Source organism: Delphinus delphis, chromosome 16, assembly GCF_949987515.2.
Source record: "Delphinus delphis chromosome 16, mDelDel1.2, whole genome shotgun sequence".
NCBI lineage: Eukaryota > Metazoa > Chordata > Mammalia > Artiodactyla > Delphinidae > Delphinus > Delphinus delphis.
Window position 1 is genome coordinate 82640838 of NC_082698.1, and position 23236 is coordinate 82664073.

Consider the following 23236-nt stretch of genomic DNA (forward strand, 5'->3'; position numbering starts at 1 on the left):
TAGACCCAGAGACCCAGCCCCAGCACCAACCCCAGAGACCCAGACCCAGAGACCCAGACCCAGACCCAGAGACCCAGAGACCCAGCCCCAGACCGAGAGGCAGCCCCAGACCCAGAGCCAGACCCAGACCCAGAGCCAGACCCAGCCCCAGTCCCAGACCCAGCCCTAGACCCAGCCCCAGAGACCCAGACCCAGACCCAGAGACCCAGCCCCAGCACCAACCCCAGAGACCCAGCCCCAGACCCAGACCCAGAGACCCAGACCCAGACCCAGAGACCCAGACCCAGACCCAGCCCCAGCTGTGCGCAGCTCTTCCTCCACCCTTACCACCACCCCACCCCTCAGCGCTAAGGGAGAGGGGAAGCTGTGTGTTGGTGCCCAAGTATCTTAGTGGGATGAGCCTGGTCCAGGGCGGGCGGTGGGTCGGGAATGAGCCTGGGGGGAGGGTGGGTGCAGGGGGAGCCTGGGCCAGGCTTTCTCAGTAGCGTGGACTGTTGAAGGCCACAGCACACTGGGCATGGCAGGACTCACAGACTCACAAATTGTCGCAGAATAGCCTTGTTGCCTCCTGGCCTTCGGGCTACTGCCAGTAAAGCAGTCAGTTACAGTGACATGTGTCGTTCGTGTGACCTCTGCGTCTGCTCTGCGGCGTCATCACCTCGCTACTCACGCTGAGAACCAGATCTGGTCGGAGGGGGAGGAATTCCTGTTCTGTCTGTACAAACATGTCTGATCTGATCTCTCTTCACGAACGGAGTCCAAAGAATAGTTTGTGCACGTGAGCTCGACTGTAGAGACACCGCTGCTCCAGACAGAGAGGACACGGTCGGGCTGGGGGGTTCCCCGGGCCCAGGGGAGCGGGCACTGCCGTCCTTTCTCTCCAGGCTGTCTTAGCTCAGTGCACGTGGAGATGGGCACGGCCACCTCTGCCCAGCAGAGCGCTCCCAGGAGACCCCTCGGAGCAGGTTGACTTCAGGTGGAGGAACTCGAGTTGGCTGTCACACAGAAATCTGAACGTTTCGTGTGAAATAGGGCTTTCTTACGTGTGTGTATGGGCCTCCTACAGTGAGTGTTTCTGAAGGTGACACGTCGGACTCGGGTGCATGTCACCCCTTCTCTGTGTACCTGCGCTTTGCCACATGACGTCTAGTCAAGGTTCTGGATTTAGTGTCTCCATTAGTCCACTAGCCTCTTTCTGTAGGGACTCCACACTGCTATTCTATGGTCTGTTCGCTGTGAACGGCATCAACTCAGGTGCCCGGCGCCAAAACTGTTTTCTTTGTGTGGTCAACTGCTTTGCCAGCCACTGTGCTACGTCAGCTCGAGGAAGACCACACGCACGCACACGCACACACGTGCACAGTCTACTGTTCCGCGTCCCTAACGAGGAAGCCCCACAGCTGATACGTTACGTGACTGATGCGGTTCTTGGGGTTTTCCGGCCAGGTTTCTGCAGGTTTTCTAACGGCCTTAGATGTTCCTCTGTTGGAAGACACCATTTAGGGGACTGTAGCACTGATCTGAGCTCATTTCCGTATGTTGGTAAGCGTTGCAGATCAGGCCTAAGCAGAAGGGGAGCCTTGGTGCTGCCTACAGCCGCCCGGTGACATAGGGCTAGGTATCCCCCTTCCCCCTGCCACACATCCAGGGATGTCGGGAACACAGCCGGGACTCCTACCCCTGCCTGGAGACCCCTTGATCCGGCTGTGAATTGCATTCGTTACTGTCACTTAGCTGTGAGCAAAAGTTACGCAAGGGAAGAGACTTTAGAGCTCTCCCGTGGCCGCCTGGCTGCGTCCTGCAGTGGAGACTTAGACCTCAAGTGTTTGTCAGACAGCTGGCTTGTCCTGCCTATCAGCCACCGGGGGAAGGAGAGCAGGATGCGAGAGACAGGACGATTACGTCCACCGAAGATGAAGACCAGCTGCAGCTGGCAATGAGAACAACGGGTCCGCCTGTCTTCTGCGTTACCCATTTATGGACTGTTGCCTTAAGGTTTTTCAGTGTCTCCAGTGAGAGGAATATTTTTGTAATGATGCAGGATGTTCCCGTTATATTTTTTTTATTAATTTATTAATTTTTTTTTGGCCGCATTGGGTCTTTGTTGCTGCACGCAGGCTTTCTCCAGTTGCGGCAACGGGGGCTACTCTTCGTTGCGGTGCGTGGGCTTCTCATTGCGGTGGCTTCTCTTGTTGCAGAGCACAGGCTCTAGGCGTGGGCTTCAGTAGTTGTGGCACGTGGGCTTAGTTGCTCTGCTGCATGTGGCATCTTCCCGGACCAGGGCTCAAACCCGTGTCCCCTGCATTGGCAGGCAGATTCTTAACCCCTGCGCCACCAGGGAAGTCCTCCCGTTATATTTTTATACCGTTTGATTTGGCCTGGAGATAAGTTTTTTTTTTTATTTTTAAACCGTTAATTCAAAATACTGTGTTCCTCGTATATGTCGCAAAACTGCTGACTGTTTGTACCCCAAAGTGCCAGTGTATGCAAAATGCCAATCTCATCTCAAAATGAAAGCTTCAGTCTCTAAAAGCTTACGCTTTCGAAAGCACACAAAGCCAGCCTTTTCTTCCAGACAGGGCAGAGGTGGGGGTCAGTGCCACACGCGGGGTGCCCGCTGCCTCGGGTCTGGATGGTGCAGTGCGTGGAGGGAAGGGAGCAGCTGGAGAAGCTCCTTGGGGACCGGGACCCACGTCCCAGCGGGCCTCAGGGAGGACTGGCCGGGACCGGCCATTGTCTGACTTCCACTCACTCTAGGGTGGTTATTACTCCAATCGGATTGGTAAGGAAACTGAGGCACAGAGAGGTTATGTGGCCTGCCTAAGGTCACACAGCCAGCAGCTGTGGACAGGGAAGGGGGAAAAGGCATCAGAAGACACAGAAGGGCCGGGGGGAGTTCTGCAGTGGTTTCCCTCAATCCAGGAAGGGAGGGAGGGAGGAAATTAAACCCAGCAAGATCCCAAGCCAGCTCACCGAAGCTGGGCACCTGGTAGGTGTCTGTGACGTGCCCCTTCCCACATGCTGTCCGTGACCAAGTGTTTCCCACCCAGGGCTCCCCTGGCCACCCCAGCTTGGTGTCCTCAGGGAGGTGCAGCCAGGGGCGTGCCAGCTCTGCTCCACCCTGCCCGCCCACTCAGGCCTCCTGTTACACACAGAAGCTGCTGGCTGGCCTGGCCTCTCCACCAGGCATTAGCACGGGGGCTGCTGTCCAGACACCAGGCCCTGCCTAGGGGCATCTCATTGGCGGGCGTGGCTCCTTCCTCCCTGCCACTCACGTTCCATCCACCATCAGCGGGAATGTGATGAACATACCGTGTACTGGGCTCCGAGGCGGCAGGGTGATACGACGCCTCGACCTCTGAGGGTGGGGCAGCAGAGGCAGGCCACAGCAAGTGTCAGTCCCTAAGAAAACCACCGTAGGCTGATGAACATAAGCGGGGAGACCAAGTGGGGGCCGAGACTGAGAAGCCCGGCGCTGGTCAGCTTGCAGTTGGGTGGGCAGGAAAGCCTACCGGGGATGCTCATTGAATCCAGAGGCCAGGAGGGCTTCGTCCCCGCAGACGGGCCTGCGTGGACGCAGGGCCTGTGGTGGGGAGAGATGCCGGGGCCCAGGCCTGACACCAGCTCCACCTGCCCGGCATGCAGCGCGGCCCAGGCGAGCCTGGGGGTGGGGCATGCAGGGCCCTGAACCCTGAGCGCTTGGGGAGGAATGTGGCTCTGCTTGAAGTGCAGTGGGCGCTCGTGGGGGCGTTTTCCTTACGCAGGGGTACTGTGCTCCGGTTTGTGTCTTTAAAATAATTTCCCTGTTGCTGTCAGTTATTTGGGGAGGGGGGATGCCCGTGCGGGAGGCTGCTTTAATCGTCCGGGCCAGAGGTGGCGGCCGCGTGGGAGGGCGGGCTGCATGCGCTGGTTGGTGGGCACGGTGTGGCGGTGAGGGTGGCAGGACGTGCCGCAGGGGTGGGCGTGGGCTGCAGGAGGCGCAGGACCCACGGTGGTCCAGGTGTCTGGCCCAGGTAACCGGGGGGCCGGTGGGGAGGAGCGGAGGGTGGGGGGCGCAGTGGGGGCCTGGGGTTTCGGTCCAGACACCGTTAGCTTACGGTATCAGCCTGCGTGCCAGTCCTGGTGCCAGCAGAAGTGATCAGTGGATGTGGCCGCTTCTGCATGGAGGCTCCCGGGCTCAGGCCGTCCCCACTGCCCCCTCACCTGTAGTCTGTGCCCGTGCCCAGCACACCTGCAGGGGGACCAGGGGAGGAGCCCGAGAAGCACAGGGATGGGCCGTGGCCACCCTTCCCGCTCCGTTGGGTCCCCGCCGGGTCTCAGTGACTTCAGGAGCTGCCCAGACCTCCCCCACTCTGCGACAGCGAGGACCCCCTGAGGTGTGGTCCGTCGTGCTCACGGTGCTTCACTGGCCCGGCCCCGGTGCCAGCCCAGGTCCCATGCCCCTCGACGCCTCGAGCCGCTTACCCTCCTCCCGGGGCCTTTGCACGAGATGTTCTCTCTGCCCGAAATACTCTGCAACGTCTGCAGCCCCGCCCCACGGGCTGATGACTTTCCACCCATGAAGCCCAGCTCGCGTGGCCCCTTCAGGGAGCCTCCCGGACCCTGTCCCCAGGCCCTGGACTCAGGGTCCCCTCTTGGGCACAGCCTTCCCCAGCCTGACGTCACCGGGTCACTCTCCGTGGCCTGCTCCCCTCACCCCATCGAGAACGTCTGGGGAGGGAATACCGCTTGCACTCCTTTCTGTTCCCAGGGTCACCACGACGTTTTTCACTGAATGGTGGTTCCCTGCCACCCTCGAGTGACCGTCCCCTTTCCAAACAGCACATCTGCTTTTGTAGCCGCTGCTGAGAAGGGGGGTTAGGGTTTCCTCGCATGCGGTGGGCTGGGGAGTCTCTGAGCGACTGTCGGGGCCCCCCGGTCTGCAGGCCTGCTGCCACATCCTGGGTTTGATCCCCTGGAGGCCGAGGGAACCAGGTGGGTGGTGGCGATGGGGCCTTGAAGGAGCGGTGTGGTGACACGATGGGGTGGGTGGCCGTGAGGAGGGAGGGGAGGGAGACGGCTGTGTGAGTTTATAAGAGGGTATCAGCTACTTCCCGGTTTCTTCATTAAGCGGTCGGCCAGGCCCCTGTGTGAATTCATTTTGAAATGGTCTGAGAGGCAAAATGACTTTAAACATAACTTTTGGAAGAGAACATTTCATTCTGCTTACTCAGCATGATGTAGCCATTAAAATGCTGGTTTGCCTCCTTTTTGAAAGCTACCCCTGAATAATTTATGGCCTCACCTACTGCAAGGTTCGCGGAAATAAAATGATTTCAGTCAGGGCGGCCGTGGAGTCGCCTTCCCGGCCTCATTGTCAGGTCAGCCAGGGCGGTGCCCGTGGCACCAGGACCGCCTGGAGCCCTTCCAAGAAACGACTGGTGAGCAAGAATATGGTGGCCGCTTTGCTCTCTGGGCCTTGGTTTCTTCTTCTGTAAAATGAGGGCAGTTAGAGCATTCTAAAGCCCTCAGCCCGCCGTCAATGGATTTCTGTAGATAACGTCTCAGTAAAGGTTACCCAGTTGTAGGTACCTCCGTAGGGCCAGGCACTGTGCGCGGGGCATCCCCTGCGTCCCCCGTTCAGCCTGCCCCACACGACAGCCTGGCAAAGCAGCTATTACTGTGCCCACTTTATGAACGGGAGGGATGAAGAAATCTATCCAAGACCGTGCAGTTAGCGAGCAGTAAATTTAGGGTTGCACGTCCCAGATCTGTCCATCTGCGTTTAAGACCTGGGATGCCTCATGTACACTGTCAGTGTTAATTTTGCTGTAGAAAAGTTGTTTTTCAGAGACTGCCTAATTCAGTCGTAGAGGAAAGTTGGGGGTGGGCTGGGGGTGAGTTTAAGCTTCCAAAGAACGTGCACAGCTTTTATTAGAAGTCACTATGAGGATGCAGTAGAAGCAAAGCTTGTCCCCTTCAAGTCTCTACGTGCTGTTAGCCTGGCTTACATGGAGTTGAAAGCCATGTCTCTTTAAGGATGTGTGTGTGTATGTGTGTGTGTGTGTGTGTGTGTGTGTGTTTCAAAAGGCTGTCCTTGCATTTGTAAAAAACTGTGAGGTTTTCATTGCATTGGTGAAATTATCTAAACAAGACCCTTCGGATTTATTTACTAATAAATTAAGAGTCACCACCCAGACAGTACCTAATAGGTTGCCGTCTCGCTTGAACGGAATCTTTCGGGCCCCGAGTGGTGAAAGGATTATTTCCAAAGTCACCTTAACTTACAAGGAGACGAGAGCCAGAGCGCCACGCCGAGCTCCTCTGTTCCGAATTCGCTGTGTCGCTGGTGGGGGCCCTCCACCCTCCTACCCCGCGGGCCTTTCTCTCCGATGGTGTTTCTGGTCTGCCAGAGCTGTGAGGCGGGGCCGAGGGCAGGGCGCAGTGGGGAAGCGGGGCGGCGTGTCCTGTCGGGGGAGGGGTGGAGAGCAGGACGCTTCGGGGCGCGTGTTCGGGCTCCTCCCTGGAGGGAGTCGGGAGGGAAGGTGGCGCTCGGGCGGAGGCCTCGAGGGGACCCAGTGGCTGTAGCAGTGGCGCTTGGCCTGCCTGTCCAGGTCCCATCCGGAAGATGCCGCCCAGCGCCAGTGCCGTGGACTTCTTCCAGCTTTTCGTCCCTGACAACGTCCTCAAGAACATGGTGGTGCAGACCAACCTGTACGCCAAGAAGTTCCAGGAGCGGTTCGGGAGCGACGGGGCCTGGGTGGACGTGACGCTGCCGGAGATGAAGGCGTTCCTGGGCTACGTGATCTCCACCAGCACCTCCCACTGCGAGTCCGTCCTCAGCATCTGGAGCGGCGGCTTCTACAGCAACCGCAGCCTTGCCTTGGTCATGAGCCAGGCCCGCTTCGAGAAGATCCTCAAGTACTTCCACGTCGTGGCCTTCCGCTCCAGCCAGACCACACACGGCCTCTACAAGGTCCAGCCCTTCCTGGACTCCCTGCAGAATGGCTTCGACGCCGCCTTCAGGCCTTCCCAAACCCAGGTGAGGCCGCCAGCCAGGGCCGGGCCTTCAGGGGTGGCAGTGGTTTGGGGAAACGGTGGGTGGTGCCCTTGGCACCCTCCCATCCTGACTTGACCCCGAGGTCACCTCCGGGGTATCCCTGCTCGTCCCCCAGCCCATCCATCCCCATCCAATCAGAGGGAGCTGAAGGAGGAACAGTTCCAACGCACATTCAGCGTTTTGCTCCGAGATGCAGTTTCCCTTCTCTTTTTTTTTTTTTTTGCGGTATACGGACCTCTCACTGCTGTGGCCTCTCCCGTTGCGGAGCACAGGCTCCGGACGCGCAGGCTCAGCGGCCATGGCTCACGGGCCCAGCCGCCCCGCGGCATGTGGGATCTTCCCGGCGAACCTGCGTCCCCTGCATTGGCAGGCGGACTCTCAACCACTGCGCCACCAGGGAAGCCCCTCCGTCTCCTTTAATTACACTTTCTTTGTAAATGATAGTTTGCTCAGGGTGATGTTAATTTTCTTGTATCATCCGAGTACGTGCTCATCTGCTGGTGGTGAAAGGAGGCGAGAGGCCTTCTAGGGGGTGAAGGGAACGAACCTGGGGTTGCAGCCGTCCTCAGGCCGTCGGAGTGGCTCAGGTGCTGAGGTCCCCTGGCGCGGGGCCCCTTTGGACTGGAGGTAACAGAGCCCCGGCCCTGACTGTTACGGCCCCTCACCTTCCTCGCTTCCTAAATGGAGGCTGTGTGTGTCCCAGCTCCCGAGCCCAGGCCTTCTGGTTGGCTGAGGCAATCGCACTTGGCTGTGGTGAGACAGTCTCAGAATCGTCCTCAAAGTTGCTCTGCGGGTCGGGAAACTGAGGAGGTGGCTCTTTCTAGAAATTTCTCTAAGGACAACATCAGGAGGTTCTTGGCCCACGTGAGCCCAGTTCCTTTTGACCTGTTCCATACGGAGACAGAATCTTACTTCTCTTTTATCTGTACATTTAAAGACCCACCCACCCAACTACTTTTCCCTGTGCTTTTCCTTAAAGGCCTTCGTCACGAGCCCCAGGTTCTTTCCGCTGTTCTCTTTGAGATCCTCTCCTAATTCCCTGCCTCACCTTCTCCGCACAGCTGGAAAGCACAGGGTTTCTGTGGGGAAGATAATGTCCTGTGTCAGGTCCGCGGTCCCTGCACGGTCCTCCTGCCTCTGCTCTGCTGTCCTGTGAATGTGCCGGCTCATGAGGGTCTCCAGGTGTCTGTGACGCGCCTTCCGACTCCTGGGAGGTGTTCCCTCCTCTCTGGCTTTGCAGGTTTCCCATCTCCAGGACCCCGTGTGACTCCAGGCTTCCCGAATCCCCCAACTACTTATAGGGCAACGAATGCCGTTTTGTCTTGTCACTCACCTTCCTTCTTACCAGGAGGTGGGGTCTTTGGGGACACACGCCCTGCCTTATAACAGGCCCTGCAGGACCAAGTTCAGGGCTGGGCGTGGCTTTTTTGTGTGTGTCACTGAATATTTGCTTGGTTGAAAATGAGCCAGACCAGCTGGGATGCAAGGGGAAAAATCAATATTCTGGCCATCTTTGGCATCAAACATTTGAAGAGCTGCTGGACAGGGCTGTGAGCTCACTAAGACTAAGCATCTTCCCAGAGTCAAGCAAGCAACTCCCTGGATGATTGATATTCAACAGCCTAAAGATAAGGCTGCCCAGGGTCCTTCCAGCCCCTAGACGAGCTGTACCCGTGATTACACCCATGTCTGTGTGTGCCTGCCGTGTGCCGGCCCCGGGTGGTCTGATCCCTCTGGAACTGCAGCATCAGACACCTGAGACCTGCGTCCCGGGCGATCGCCATGCCTCTGTGTGTGTCCCCAGGGTCCGTTTAGCCGGTGGGCACACTGCAGCACCCACTAGCGAATTCTGAGCTGTGTGGGCTCACCCCTTCCCAACCCCAGGCATGGGTGCCGTGAGGGGGGCAGGCGTCTGGGGCGGCAGCTCTGCCCTCCTGCGTCGTACGGCTCAGATGGGTGCGAGGGGAGACCCTCGAGAGACGGTCACTTTATTCTTGCCGCCCACGTCTTTTCTTTGCGTCCAGTTGTTGAGACGAGAAAAGAGGGGCTGACGTGAGATTTAGTCTGGGGAAGGGCTCGCGGCTCTCTGCTCACGTTGGGTTTTTTTGTTCCCCCCACTTCGCTTTTTCTTTTTAAAATTTTACTTTGTATTTAATTTTTATTTTCACCTTTGTATTTGCAAACTTATGTGCTCTTGTTGCTACCATTTTCCATCCCATGCTCTAAATGTCGGTCAGGATCCCAGCAGGAAACAAATGCTATGTTCCAGAAGGGCAGTTGCAGAGAATTGGAAGCAGGGACTGTGGACAGTCAAGGTTTAGGGGCATCACCAGGGCGGCGAACACCTGGGCTGGCAGCAGCGGGAAGCCGCCGTGAGCCTGTGGCGACGGCGTGGGCAGGCAGGCAGGGCTCGCATCTCTTGTTCATCCCTCCCTCGTGGCCACACAAGCCAGGTGCTGGGGGCAGGGCCCTGGGGTGTGCGGTTTATAAGAGGTTGGCCACCAGGACACATTGCAGGGTAGGAAGATGGAAAGGGGGTCTGGGGGGCAAACAGTACCCGGTAGAGTCCACCCACCAGACAGGAACACGAGGCAGAGGGGAAGTCCGAGTCCCTGGGATTGGCTTTCCAGTGCGCTGGTCATCACCTGGAATTTCCTCTTCCTCCCGACTCTGGGCCCCATTGAGCCAGCTCTGCGTGAGGAGGGCCAGCCAAAGGACGTGAGACCAGAAGGTGCAGCGTGGATTGGGGCATGCTCAGGCCTTCCTGTGGGCTGGCGGTCCCACCAACGCGGGCCGTCGAGCGGCGGCTCTGGGCACACACGCGCACGCCCTTAGCCTCTCTGCCTCACTGCCGCAGAGGCTGCCTCGTTCTTACACATAGAAACGTCAGGGTCATATACGTCTTCGTTAAGTAAAATAAAGGAAACCCTCAAGGTTTCCTGGCTTTCCAGCTTCTCCTTTTCTGAAATCCCTGTTGGCTCTGGAACATTCCATCCAAGGAGAAGGTGTGTTTTCAAGTGGCAGTCCTCCACCCCGAGGCCTCAGGGCTCCATTGACCGGTCTTCACTCTGCCTGTTGAGACCAGTGGGAACAGTCCCCGTCCCATCCGCCAGCAGACTCCGCTCCAGGCTCCGGAGAACAGCCCTGCATCGCCGCCACGCACACACCGCACCTGGGCACACGGCACACGGCACCCTCTGCCCTGCAGTCTCTGGAGCCTTTTTATTCCAGCAAATGGGACCCTTTGGGATGAGCTTACAGAGTCCCCAGACTCCATCAGTAACCCCAGCAGTGGGGTGCGCCCAGGCACGAGTGTTTATACACAGCTACCAAATGGGGAGCTGCTGCGTCTCCTCAAGCCCGGGGGGCAGATTAGTTAAAGGAGGGTTGGGGGAGGGATTGCGGAAGTCAATACGTGGCTGCCGTGTCTCCCCTGCATAACCACTGCCCCCCCAGCCTGAGCTCGTCATGCCCGGGAGGGACTCAGAACACACAGCTGGGTGACAGCAGTGCTGGCCTACGACAGCCTGGCAGAGGAGGGGGCAGTTTTCGGAGCTCTGGAGAGCGCCCTACCCCGTGCTGCGCTCAGCTGTGACCCGTTCCACATGCCTGTAATGAGGGTAGAAAAGAGGAGAAGCCATGGAAGGCCAGGCGTTCCTGCTGGCTCTTTTGCTTCGGTGAAGCATGTGATTAAATAGAAACTTGAACGGGATTCTGTGGTAAGTGCAGGTGGAGTAGAGGACGTTGGCTTTCTGGAGAGCAGAGAGAGGGCCGCATCTTCCTCACTCCCCACTCCACCCGCCCGCCCCTCCGTGTGTGGGACGTGGCCATCCTGCTGCAGTGGTTCCACATGGGCTTTGAAGGTCTGGGGAGCCGCACGGAACCGGGCGCGAGGTCAGCCTCTCCAGCCTCCCCTTTGTGAGCTCAAGGCAGGGGAGGCCGGGCTTAATGCCCCCCGCTTCCAGCAACAGAGCACTGGAGGGGCTGGTATGAACACCTAAGACCCAACACTGCAGGGCCATTATTTCTTAAGTGGAATTCGAGGTAACATTGATGGGAGAGTGGAAGGCCACTGTCCATCTCACACTCGGTCAGTGTTATCCCCTGTTCTGCCCTCGTCAGGCCACTTTCTGACATCACCTGGGAGCTCGCTGGGAATGCAGAAACTCAGGCCCTGCCCCAAGCTTTCCGAAACAGAACCCACATTTTGTAAGATTCCCAGGTGACTAGTTTGTTCATTCAAGTTGAAAGGCCCTGACGGAGAGCGGGCATGGGCACGCTTTTTCTGTCAGTGGCCAGGTATTAGACTTTGGGGGCCGTGTGGTCTGTGTCGGGACCTTGTAGCCCAAAAGCAGCCACTGACAGCACATCAGTGAGGGGCACGGCGGGTTCTGGGAAAACTTCATTCACAGCGGGCAGTGGGCCAGCCCCGATCTGGAGTTTTGTGAAGAGTTCTTGGAATCATAGTACTTCCAGCATTCTTCATTTCAGTGAACCACACATGTACGTACCAATCCGTAAGGAAGCTTGAAACTGGATTGGAAGGGAAGTGTAGCAGCTTCCTAAAATTTACCCAGAAGTCCCCCCAAAAGCTTTAGCTTGAAGAAACAAAACTTGGGGAACCCCTGGAACCTGTTTTTATGCCATTTCTTTTTACTTTATTGTCTTGTCATTGAAAAAGTCCTGTCACCGTGCCATGTAGAAGTGGAAATAGGTGAAGTAAGTTTAAAAATTGCCTGGGGAGTCCCACGTCAGAAAGGACGTGATGACCCAGAGGAGAGCCAGAGGCTCGGTTGTGGCAATGAGGGAACTGGGTCATTTCAGGAAGAGTTTTTAAAAAGAGAATGTTTAGCCTGGGAAAAAGAAGGTCATGGGCCAGCATGAGAGCTGTCCGGAAAACCTAAAGAACCTAAGGAATCGTGTGAAGTTGGGTCGGTAGGTTTAGGTTAGATGTAGGTCACCTTTGCGTCAGTGAACGGTTGGAGCGTCCATCAGTGGAAAGGTCTTCCTTGAAAGGAAGTGGGTGTCCCCACCAGGCATGTCCAGCTGGAAGTCAGGACCCCTGCTGGAGGTCCCTCTCCCAAGTGAGAGTTTGGACTGAGGACCTTAGGCCAATAATAATAACTATCATGATGATTTCCATTTACTAAATACCTGCTAAGTGCCAGTTTCTCATTTAATCCTCCCCCAAACACTGGTATAGACAAATGAGGAGACTCGAGGAGACTCAAGGGGACTCAGGATCAGAGAGGTAAAGTAACTTAGCCAAGGTCACACAGCTGGTCAAAGGCAGAGACTAGATTTGAGCCCAGACCTGAAGACCCACCCTGCGCTCACGCTGCCTTCCATGAGAATCTCTGCTTTTTCTTTCCCGGCAGGTGCTACACGAACCCCTGATTGATGAGGACCCTGTGTTCATTGCCACGTGCACAGAGCGGGAGCTGCGGAAGAGGAAAAAGCGGAAATTCAGCCTCTGGGTCCGGCAGTGCTCTTCCACTGGCTTCATCATCCAGGTGAGCCCTGGGCCGGCCCTGGAGGCCGAGGGAGGATTTGGTAACCGGTGAACTTGCCCACTTACCCTTTTCACTGCGCCTCACTGGATGCTGCAGCTTAGGCTGGGCTGCGCTGCTCTCTTCCTTGCTGGGGCACGGGGCTAGCTGGCGCTATCCGCTGCACGTTCTTCCTGCCCACTCCGGCCCCTGGGGTTAAACAACAGCCGTAAACACCGATCAGGGCTCAGGCCCTTACAGTGTCAGCCAAAGGCTTCACCAGAATGCTGGGCACAGAGGTCGCTGCCATGGCTCTCGAGAGCGCGCCGTGTGACGCCCCAGAAACACCCCCCAGACCCCGCCGGGGCTCTGTCCTAAGGACACCTTCTTCAGAGGCCTGCAACGGCGTCAGGAGCCCGGCCCTCTGAGCCTGCCTTGCTGCCTGCTCCCTGGCTCTGCCCTGCAGAGGTGGCCGAGCTCTGCTGCGGGAACAGTGTCAGACGCCGCCGAGCTGCCGGAGCGGCAGGGTGCGGGGCGCACGGAAGGAAGAGATGGGGCTGGCGAAGCGGACCCCGGCTGGGCTGGTTCCTCCCGCCCTGCCGCTCAGGCCACTCGGCGGCCCTCACTGCCCTGCCCGGCTGCAGCCCCAGGCCCAAGGCGCAGGGGCTTTGCACACCTCCTCCCCGCTCCCCCGAGCCAGGGAAGGATTCGTAGGGAGGTTCAGCTGAGCATCTCCGTGCCGCATGTGCTCGAGCCGTGGCAAGGAAGGTGCATGTGCCCCAAGCAGCAGCCCGCCCTGCCCCGCAGGCCGGGGGGCTTCAGGTCGGGCTGGGCCCAGGCTCTCCAGCTGGGCTCACGCACAGGCTTCAGGCTGTTGCTAGACAGACCCACCCCAGAGCGGGAAACACTCTGGACGTACAGCCTGGGCCCTCCCTCCCCACACAACCCCTGCCATCGCTATAGTATCTTTTGCAGTGACACTGCCCTGGGGACAGGGGGGCCCATTTCCCTGTATATATATGACATTCAGTCATCCTTTGAGTAAATACTTACTGCTGAGTGCTGTGGCCTGCAGCGTCGTGCCAGGCACCGGGGTACAAAGTCATGGCTCTGCCTTCCCAGGGCTCTGCCTGTGCGGGCTCTGAAGGAATGTGCGCACGTGGCTTCTGTGTGCATCTGGCACCACTGCCTTTTTTTTTTTTTTTTTTTTTTTTTGCGGTACGGGGGCCTCTCACTGCTGTGGCCTCTCCCGCTGCGGAGCACAGGCTCCGGACGCGCAGGCTCAGCGGCCATGGCTCACGGGCCCAGCCGCTCCGCGGCATGTGGGATCCTCCCAGACCGGGGCACAAACCCGTGTCCCCTGCATCGGCAGGCGGACTCTCAACCACTGCGCCACCAGGGAAGCCCACCACTTCCTTTTTACTGTAAACTTGACGAGTAGCGAGGAGTCACGACCATTACCTGCAAGGCCCCTCTCTCTCTCTCCCTCTCTCTCTCTCTCTCCTCTCTCTCTCTCTCTCTCTCTCTCTCTCTCTCTCTCTTCCTCTCTGTGCAGGTTCCTCCTAGTTTCTGTGAAACCTATAAAATCCCCATCTGTCAGATAAAAGGTTCGATGGTGCCTTGAAATTTCCTTTTATTTCTAAAACTCTGATCCTAGGAAGCTTTGTGCAGCTTGAGGGTTTGAATTTAGAAGTCAGGATGGAAGCTGGCAGCTCCCGGTCCCAAGCAGTCTGGGCTCCGCCGAGGCCGGGGTGACTGGAAGCCCCGTGCACGCAGGTGCTGAAGGGGTACCTACCCTTGACTGCAGGCTGTCCCATGGCAGGTGGAGCGAGGACTTCCGTGGCCTCCCCGGTTCGTTGGTCGAGATGAAGGTGTTTGTGGTGGCAGCAAAGCAGGGAGGGACACCTCTGTCTGAGAAGGACCCACGCGGCCTGAGGACGGTTGTCCTTTTAGCATCCTGGCCCTTGTCTTGGTCCCCCAGACCCTAATCCTGGTTAGGCAGTGGCCCAGGCAGATCCAGCCATGGGGCGAGGGGCAGGGGGAGCCTCCCACCCCTGAGCTTTCACACCTGCATCTCCTCTGTTCTCACACCCGTTTCCCAGATGAGTTGGCTCAGCACTGCTGATGTTTAGGGACCCCCTCCTCAGTCCTGGGGGCCAGCTACAAGCCCAGCTCTGCTACTTCCTGTGTGAACTAAGCCGGCTCCCAAATTGTCCTGGATCTTAGTGTCCTTAGCTGTAGAGTGAAAGGATGGGGGGCCTTAATCGGTGAGGCCCCTTCTACTGCAAGGGTCTGTGATTCTTCTCTTTTTTAACATCACCTGTGGGATGGTGTACACGAGCCCATTTTCTTCATTTAAGTTTGTCAAATAAATTCTTCTTCTAAATAACTTTCCACTGGAGGATCCCGGTTGCTGAGCCTAAAGAGGCTGTGGCCATGCTGCTGCCCAAGTGGCCCTTCACCCCCTGCTGCCCTCCTGCCGGTAGCAGGTCTGAGGCTGGCCGATGGGAGGCCGGCAGACGTGGCGCATGAAGGGGTTGGAAAGGGCGTGTGCATGGTTCTCCTCTGGCCTCTCCGCCCTGACCATGGGCAGATGTCCCGGCTGGATCGCCGAGTCCTGAAACCATGAACTCATAAAAGTGATCGCGGGCCACTGAGGCTTTGCTGTTGTGTGTGACACAGTAACAGAATTGTCCCGGGCCTGCCAGTTAGGGTCTGCAAAGCTGACCAGATAACTTTCCTCCTGTTACCCTGTCATGGACACAGCTGATACCTGGAAGGGACAGTGGATTCCAGGAGACCCAAGGCCTGGCTTTGGCTTTATAGTGTCATTCGGCCAAGACTGTAAGGTTTGCTGACTGGACTGCATGCTTCTGAGGTAGGGCCGCATTGGGGATTAGCTCCGCTTGAAAGATTCTAGATCAAGGTTTAAGTGAGGAAAAAAACATTCCAGATTGGGTCGTGGTTTCTCAAGTGGTCCCAGTAAAGGTCATTGTGAGAGCTGACCAGGAGCTCCAACCTCAGAAGCGGTGAGTGCTCTAAGGGCACCCGAGCGAGGAGGGAAAACCCACAGTTTGACAGACACTGCTGCTAACGGGCAGGGTGTCCAGAGGAACCCCGGTATTTTCAGTACTTTTATAGGTTCACTATTCTTGAATTCATCTGAAGGGGAATCTCAGAATCAGATGAAAGTGGTTAAGAGTCCTGGGTGATCTAACCCGTGAGGAGACGGTAGGGAGGTGTGTGGGAGAAGAGGTGAACTGTGTCACCCTGAAAATGAAGGAGTTAATGTGTTTCACTTCTGGGGGTGCAAGAGGGAGGGAGGGATTTCTTCCAGGAGGAAGAAGCCATCAGAGGAGGTGCAGTCACTGCAGACTCACACCCATGTGGAGACGCTGTCCCGTGTGATGAGGTGGCGCTGCCTCGTCTGTCCTCAGTGCTCTCCTCCAGCCCTCCTTCCAGAATCTTGTACGAGAGGCCTTGGTCGCGGTGGGGCCGGTCCCCCACTTGGCGCTTGTAGAGCTTCCCTGCAGGCCTACTCACCACAAGAGCCCTCGGGTCCAAGGTGTCTACCTTGGGGTCTCCCCCTGCACCGAACGCTGAATACCGAATCAGCATGTGACGATGGCAGCCTGCAGTGCTCAGGGCCGAGGAACAATCAAATGAGGCCAGCCACACTGCCCTGGGGAGGAGACTGCTGCCTGTAGGACTGGGGCCACGAGTCTGAGGTAATCTGGCAAACTCATTCGAGGACTTTGAGGGATGAAATTTGTATTGTATCTTGTGGGCCTATCCTGAAGGAGCGTATCTTTTTTTTTTTTATTGTGGTGAAATGTACGTAACGTGGAATTTACCTTTAAGTGGCATTAAATACATCACAGTGTTGTGCAGCCGTCATCACGATCCATCTCCAGAACTGTTTCATCAACCCCAACAGCCGGGAGCATCTCTCTTAGCCGCGGGATGATACACGATCACACAGAAAGCGTGAATTCCCCCCGAGCAAAGGCATCCTCCGGATACACTATGGTTGCTTCCGGAGCTCGGAGGCGGGGTCACCTGGCACCTGGTCTGGTTGAATGTTCAACTCTGGTCCCACTCCCCCTGGTCAGGCTGCTCTCCCTGCTGTGCCTTTGGGACTCCTAGTTACGGGCAGGTGAGTGGCCGGGACAGGGTATGTGCTCGGCCTTTGGTCCCAGCGCGGGTCGTCTGCGTTCCGTGCAGGAGAGGTGCTTGCAGTCACGTGTAGTGTTCTCGGGCAGTCTGTTGTCAGGTGGCTCTGGTGTGGGGGGGGAGGGGAAGGGGGCGGTTGCGGGGTGCCCGTGAATGCCTGCTCTGCTTCACCTCTTTTCTGACCCGGCCTTTCTGGCTTTACCCTCTGACGTTAGCAGGGCTCGGAGGGCGTGATGGGTAGTTTCGTGCCAATTTGGCTGGGCCACAGCACCCAGGTATTTGGTCGAACACTATTCTGGATGTCCCGGGGGAGGTATTTTTAGACGACGTTAACATTTAGATCAGTGGACTTTGAGTAAAGCAGAGTGCCCTCCCTCGTGTGGGTGGGCCTCATCCAATCAGTTGAAGGCCTAAGTAGAAAAAGCCTGACCTCACTGAAAGGAGAGGCAGTTCTGCCAGCAGACGGCCTTGGATACGAACTGCAGCTCTGCCCTGGGTCTCCAGCCTGCCAGGCTGTCGTGCAGATTTTGGACTTAATGAACCTCCGTAATCACACAATCAGTTTCTTGAAATAAATACCTCTATCTCTTGCTAGATGGATAGATGGATAGACCTCTCTCTGTATCTCTGTCTCCATCCCGTTGGTTCCACTGCAGAGGGATTTCCGCTACCACCTAACTCACACAGCCTGTTTGTGTCTGAGGCTCCCTGGCTTCCTAGAGGGCAGGGACCACGGCTTCTTCAGCCTTCCCTCTCTAGAGCCTAAGGGGCTTGCCAGCTTTTTTTTTTTTCTTCTGAAGTCAGAGACATCCCTATAATCAAGGAGTTTACAAAATAGATGGGAAAACAAGACGTCTACAAAGGAAAACCTAAGTGCAGGTTGTTTTCCAACCACACTTTATGGGATTAGCGTTGTGCTCAGCACCGAAGACCCAGAAGTGAATGGAGCCCTAATGGCCTTCCTCATAGGAGAGATGGAAGTATGAAAAATATTCATGAGTAATAGATACAATGGAATACTACTCAGCCATAAAAAAGAGTGAAATAATGCCAGCTGCAGCAACAGGGATGGGCCTAGAGATGATCATGCTAAGTGAAGTAAGACAGACAGAGAAAGACAGATACCCTATGATATCACTTATATGTGGAGTCTAAAGTGGGACACAACTGACGTCATCTATGAAACAGAAACAGCCTCACAGACATGGGGAACAGACTTGTGGTTGCCAAGGGGGAGGGAGGGTGGGGGAGGGAAGGACTGGGAGTTTGGGGTCAGCAGGTACACACTATTACATATAGAATGGGTAAACAACAGGGTCCTACTGTACAGCACAGGGAACCGTATTCAGTATCCTGTGATAAACCATCGTGGAAAAGAGTATGAACAAGAATGTCTATATGTGTGTAACTGAGTCGCTGTGCTGTACAGCAGAAATGAACACAGCACTGTAAGTCAACTACACTTCAATAAAAAAGCAAGTTAAAAAATATCCCTGAGTACAGTGTGACCTGCGTGTGAGGGGTGTGTGGAATGTTGTGAGGCTGTAGGGTGGCGCCTGTGGGGCTAAGAAAGGCTCCCGGGTGCCCCAGAGGGGAAGGTGGACCGTGCAGGCAGGGATTGAGGTTGACAGGTGAGAGCCAGTGTCACTCGCCACAGGCCAGCCCTGAGCATGGCCACTGAGAGGATGCAACCTTGACAGGCGTCTTGCTGTCCTTACTTTACACCTGGGAAAACCGAAGAGATGGAGTCATTTACCCCAGATCTCCAGGCGATGATAGATGGAGGCAGGGATGTGAGCCACAGGGCTGGCCGGCCCCCTACTCCGTGGTCTCCGCTCCCAGGACCCCTTCAGGGAGGGAGAGGAGACACCCGGTGACCCGGCTCGGGGCCAGTGCGTGCCCATGCAGTATCTTCTTTCAAACACGGGCGGGCGTCTTTGACACCCATCGGAGCATTTCTGTGACTCGCCTTTGAAGTGTCCATTTCAGGAGAATCAGGTGATCGGCGGCGTTTCTGTCCACAGTGGAGAATCCTCGAGGCTGACGGAGGCGCCCACGGCCTGGAGTACTTGTCGCGGGTCCCCTGGAGGATCTTTAGGCTTTGTGACCCCAGGTTTTGACGGCAGTGGAACGAGCAGGTGGGGGAATCACTGGTGACGTGAGGCTCTGACCATCCCGAGACGTGCTTGCTCCTCGGGTACAAAGCTCTGTGCTCTGAGACCGCGGCTGATGCCTTCTTTTTGCAAACCCACCGCCGTTTCCAGATCAGAGGCACGTGGTACACTGGAGAGAATGTTCTCGGTGAGTCACAGGCCTGCCGAGAGCTGCCCGACCCCAGCAGGCCCTCCGGCCCGTGCCGCCTGTGAGCTGAGGTCCCCGCCTGTGCCCTCGTCCATGGCTCCCAGTGAGCTGAGGGGTGCAAGGAGGGGTTTGCACAGAAGAGGGCATGTCCAGTTTCAGGGGAAGCCGTGTCACCGGACGTCCGTGGGCTCTTAGTCTGCGACACTGAGGTCACTCACCTTGGAAGCCTGTGACCCTTCCATGGGCACAGGAGGAAACTGTCTCTGTAGAGACTGTTCTGTCTCTACCATGTCAGAAAGATTGAGAATAAAGTGGGGAAAAGGAGCACAGTTTAGTTAATGCTGTGTTGACCTACGGTGGTTATGTGCAGCCCTGAGACTCTTTGGGGAAGAAAGAAAAGAGTCTACTAATGAAAAAAAAAAGCTGGTATCGTCAAAAGCGCCGAATTCTCCCATTTGAATGTGTTGAAATAGGCTGCCTGCCTCTGCAGTGTGAGACCCAGGGTCCCCGTGCCGGAGGTGGCGGCTGGGAGAGCACTGGGCAGAGTGGGGCACAGAGCAGAGGCCTGGGAGGCCCGTGCGGGAGCTTTAGTTAGGGGCCGGTGCTCTGCCTGCAGAGGACAACTGGACAGTCTCTAGAGGGTTGAGTGCTGGGTGCCGAGCGGGGGCAGAGCCGTTCTAAATGGCGAGCGTGGTCCTACCGCTCAGTGAGTGCACCTACACCAGAGACACTGGGCTTCAGAAGCCGGAAGCCAAATGGAGCCCCCAGGCCAGGGGACCCTGCCGCCTGACCCCGTGCACATCACCGGCGGTGTCCGGGAGACCCTGGGAGCATCTGTGAGGGGCCGCACAGTTGGTGTGGCTGGACCAGCTGCTCTGGGAGCCTTTTCCTCCCTTCAGTCTAATCAGTAGATTATGAGCTGCTTCTGCAGTTCAGAAAATGACAGTTTGCATCCGTGGAGCGCTTGCCGCGGGCCAGGCTCCACACCTAAGCACTCTATGTGCAGTGCTCATTTTCTGTTCACAGCCGTCTTGGGAGGTAGGGGTGCTCCTGCCTCTGTTTCACGGTAAGGAAGCCAAAGCCCAGAGGGATTCGCTACCTCGTCCGAAGTCTCAGCCTAAAGGGACCGACCTGGGATTAAACCCAGCCTTCCCAACCCCGGAGCCCACCCTCTGGACCACTAGGGTATGGTCTGTCCCCAGGGAGATAACTTTTCTCCCTTGAGACAAAAACCAAGTCTCTGTTTCTTACCCAACTTGATTGTTGTGTGATTGATGTTCTAGCCTCAAATTGTCACTGATCTCCCTTATTTTGAGACGTGCTTTTTATATTGAAAGAACTTGAGGATTTTGCACTGAAGGTTTTTTTTTTTTTCTTATTTGACTTTTAATTTTTTTGTGTACCAGTGAATTGCTCCTGACCTAAAACTAACCGGATTAGCTTGAAAAATGAGGCTCAGAATGGAATTAATTAACAAGAGTGAATTTTGCTTGTGGAATCAAAACCTGGGCAGCGCATATACCCATCTGTTTAATTGTGCAGTGGCCGGGATGCTGGCTTCAATCCTGTCCAGGTTGAATGTGGCTGTGTCCCAGGATGGAACTGGCCGGGGCACAGGACATCTGTCACAGACCTGAGTGTCCTTGAGCAAGTGGCTGAGCGCTAATCCCTTCCTCATGCTGTGGAACGGTTTAGTTTGCCCAGCCCTTCTTACCGTATAGGGAAGGAGAGACAGTAAAGGATGTAAGTGCCGTGTAGGTGCCTCAGGCACTAACTGGATCAGATGAAACCCTGGCCCTCTCCCCAAGGAACTACACTCACGTGAGGGATGCAGAGCCACCTTCTCCTCCAATCCGTTGTTGTTTTTTATTGAAGTATAGTTGGTTGATTTACAATGTTGTGTTAGCACAGCAAAGTGATTCCTTTATATATCTCTTCTTTTTCATATTCTTTTCTGTTATGGTTTATTACAATATATTGAATGTAGCTCCCTGTGCCATACAGTCGGTCCCTGTTGTTTATCTATTTTATATATAGTAGTGTGTATAATTTATCCCTAATTTATCCCTCCCCCTCTTTCCCCTTTGGTAACCATAAGTTTGTTTTCTATGTCTGTGAGTCTCTTTCTATTTTGTAAATAAGTTCATTTGTATCATTTTTTTAGATTCCATATATAAGCAACATCATATGATATTTGTCTTTCTCTGTCTGACTTACTTCACTTAGTATGATAATCTCTAGGTCCATCCATGTTGCTGCAAATGGCATTATTTCATTCTTCTTTATGGCTGAGTAGTATTTCTTTTTTTTCTTTTTTAAGAAAGCATTCTTTTTTTAAAAATTTATTTATTTATTTTTGGCTGCATTGGGTGTTCGTTACTGCGTGCGGGCTTTCTCCAGTTGTGGCGACCGGGGGCTGCTCTTTGTTGCGGTGCGTGGGCTTCTCATTGCTGTGGCTTCTCTTGTTGCAGAGCGTGGGCTCTAGGCGTGCAGGCTTCAGTAGTTGTGGCTCGTGGTCTCAGTAGTTGTGGCTCGTGGGCTCTAGAGCACAGGCTCAGTAGTTGTGGTGCACAGGCTTAGTTGTTGCGCGGCATGTGGGATCTTCCCGGACCAGGGCTCGAACCCGTGTCCCCTTCATTGGCAGGCGGATTCTTAACCACTGCACCACCAGGGAAGTCCCTGAGTAGTATTCCATTGTATATAGGTACAACCTCTTCTTTATCCATTCATCTGTCGATGGACATTTAGGTTGCTTCCATGTCTTGGCTGTTGTAAATAGAGCTGCTCTGAACATTGGGGTGCATGTATGTTTTCGAATTAGAGTTTCCTCCGCAATCCGTCATTTTGAAAGATGGACTCACCGATTATTTGAGCTTTGGGATAAAACAAAGCAAGGTTCTTGTAAGGGCCTGTAGTACTGAAGGTGCTGGAGAAGACGGGGTAGAGAACGGTCTCAGTGCACAAGCCCTTCCTGGCCGTGGTCGTGGCGAGAGGTGACCTGAGAAAACACTGGTAGTAAAAACCATCCACAAGGTGATGGCATGGAGACTTTGCTGGAAAACCAGTCTGGTGAGCCAAGGATGGCGTAAGGCAGCACGTCCAGTGGAACTTCCCGTGAGGATGGAACGTCCTGTACCCGTGGGCTCCACCACGGCAGCCACTAGCCACATGTGCCTGCTGCGTACCTGACCAGTGTGACTGAGGAACTGAGTTTTTCATTGTACTTAATTTCAGCGAATTTAAATTAAAACAGCCCCATGTATCTAGAGACTACAGCACAGATATGAAGCTTTGCCATAAAAAAAAAAAATCACTTCCGTGCACACGACTCACACGTAAAGACAGTGGCCTTGCGAGGTACAGAGAGTAGTACTATCCTTACAAATGAGGAAATCAAGGCTCAGAGCAATTAAGTAACTGGCCCCAAATCACATAAGCCGCTAAATGGCAGAGGCTTTGCCCATCGAATCCAGGGCTTCTGCCCTCATCGTCTCCTGGTGGCAGACTCCGTTCCTCGCGAGAGGAGTGAGCATCCTTTAAACCTGATGGCTCTCACGCGTGGCCGTCCCCCCGCATGGGTGACAGCCCCACCCATCTCCACGTGCTTGTTCCGCGTGGTTTCCATGAGTGCGGCCCCTGCACTCCTGTGCTGTTGCCCCACTGCTGGGATTACAGCCTACACCTGCTCTGTGCACCGTAGTCCCCGACGAATGACTTCCCCGTCCCCAGGTATGCCCTCCACCAGCCATGGAAAAACCCGATTCTCGTCTGTTCTGCGAGAGAAGTAGGGCCAGTGGTCAAGACCAGCAAAGCCCAGGGACAGCTTAGTGGAGGCGTCAGCTGGTGCATCTTCATGACCCTTGAGTCCATCCGTGACGGCAGCTGTCACCAGTGTTCTTTTGGGGGAGGCGGTGATGAACTAGGTCCCACCTCTCGAGGTCTTGGGGCATTTCAGAAGTAGGGCTAAGATAGACAGTCACGTGGTGCAGGCATCTCCCAAGGCATTACCACTGTACTCCATGTTTCCTAAGATTCTTTCTGTTACGATGTCAATAAAAAATACACATTAGTAAAAACATCCTGGGGCAAAATGTAATACCGTATGACATCATATATCAATAAATTTTCTTCCTTCTCTTTCTAAATCTATATGAAAAAGTTAATAAATCCTAGGAGGAAGAAGAACTTTTTTGCAGGAAAAGTGAAAAGCTTGGCAACTGAAAGATGCATTTTT

The 23236-nt window shown here is 55.5% G+C and overlaps 1 protein-coding gene across 2 annotated transcripts in view; it reads left to right on the forward strand.

Moving 5' to 3' along the window:
* The window catches only part of PGBD5 (piggyBac transposable element derived 5), an 89291-nt gene that overhangs the window by 46994 nt on the left and 19061 nt on the right, over positions 1-23236 (forward strand). For both annotated transcript variants that reach the window (XM_060033787.1, XM_060033788.1), the window contains exons 2-3: positions 6594-7021; positions 12418-12552. In XM_060033787.1, the coding sequence (XP_059889770.1) occupies positions 6594-7021; positions 12418-12552 (563 nt within the window). The remainder of the gene's footprint in view (positions 1-6593; positions 7022-12417; positions 12553-23236) is intronic.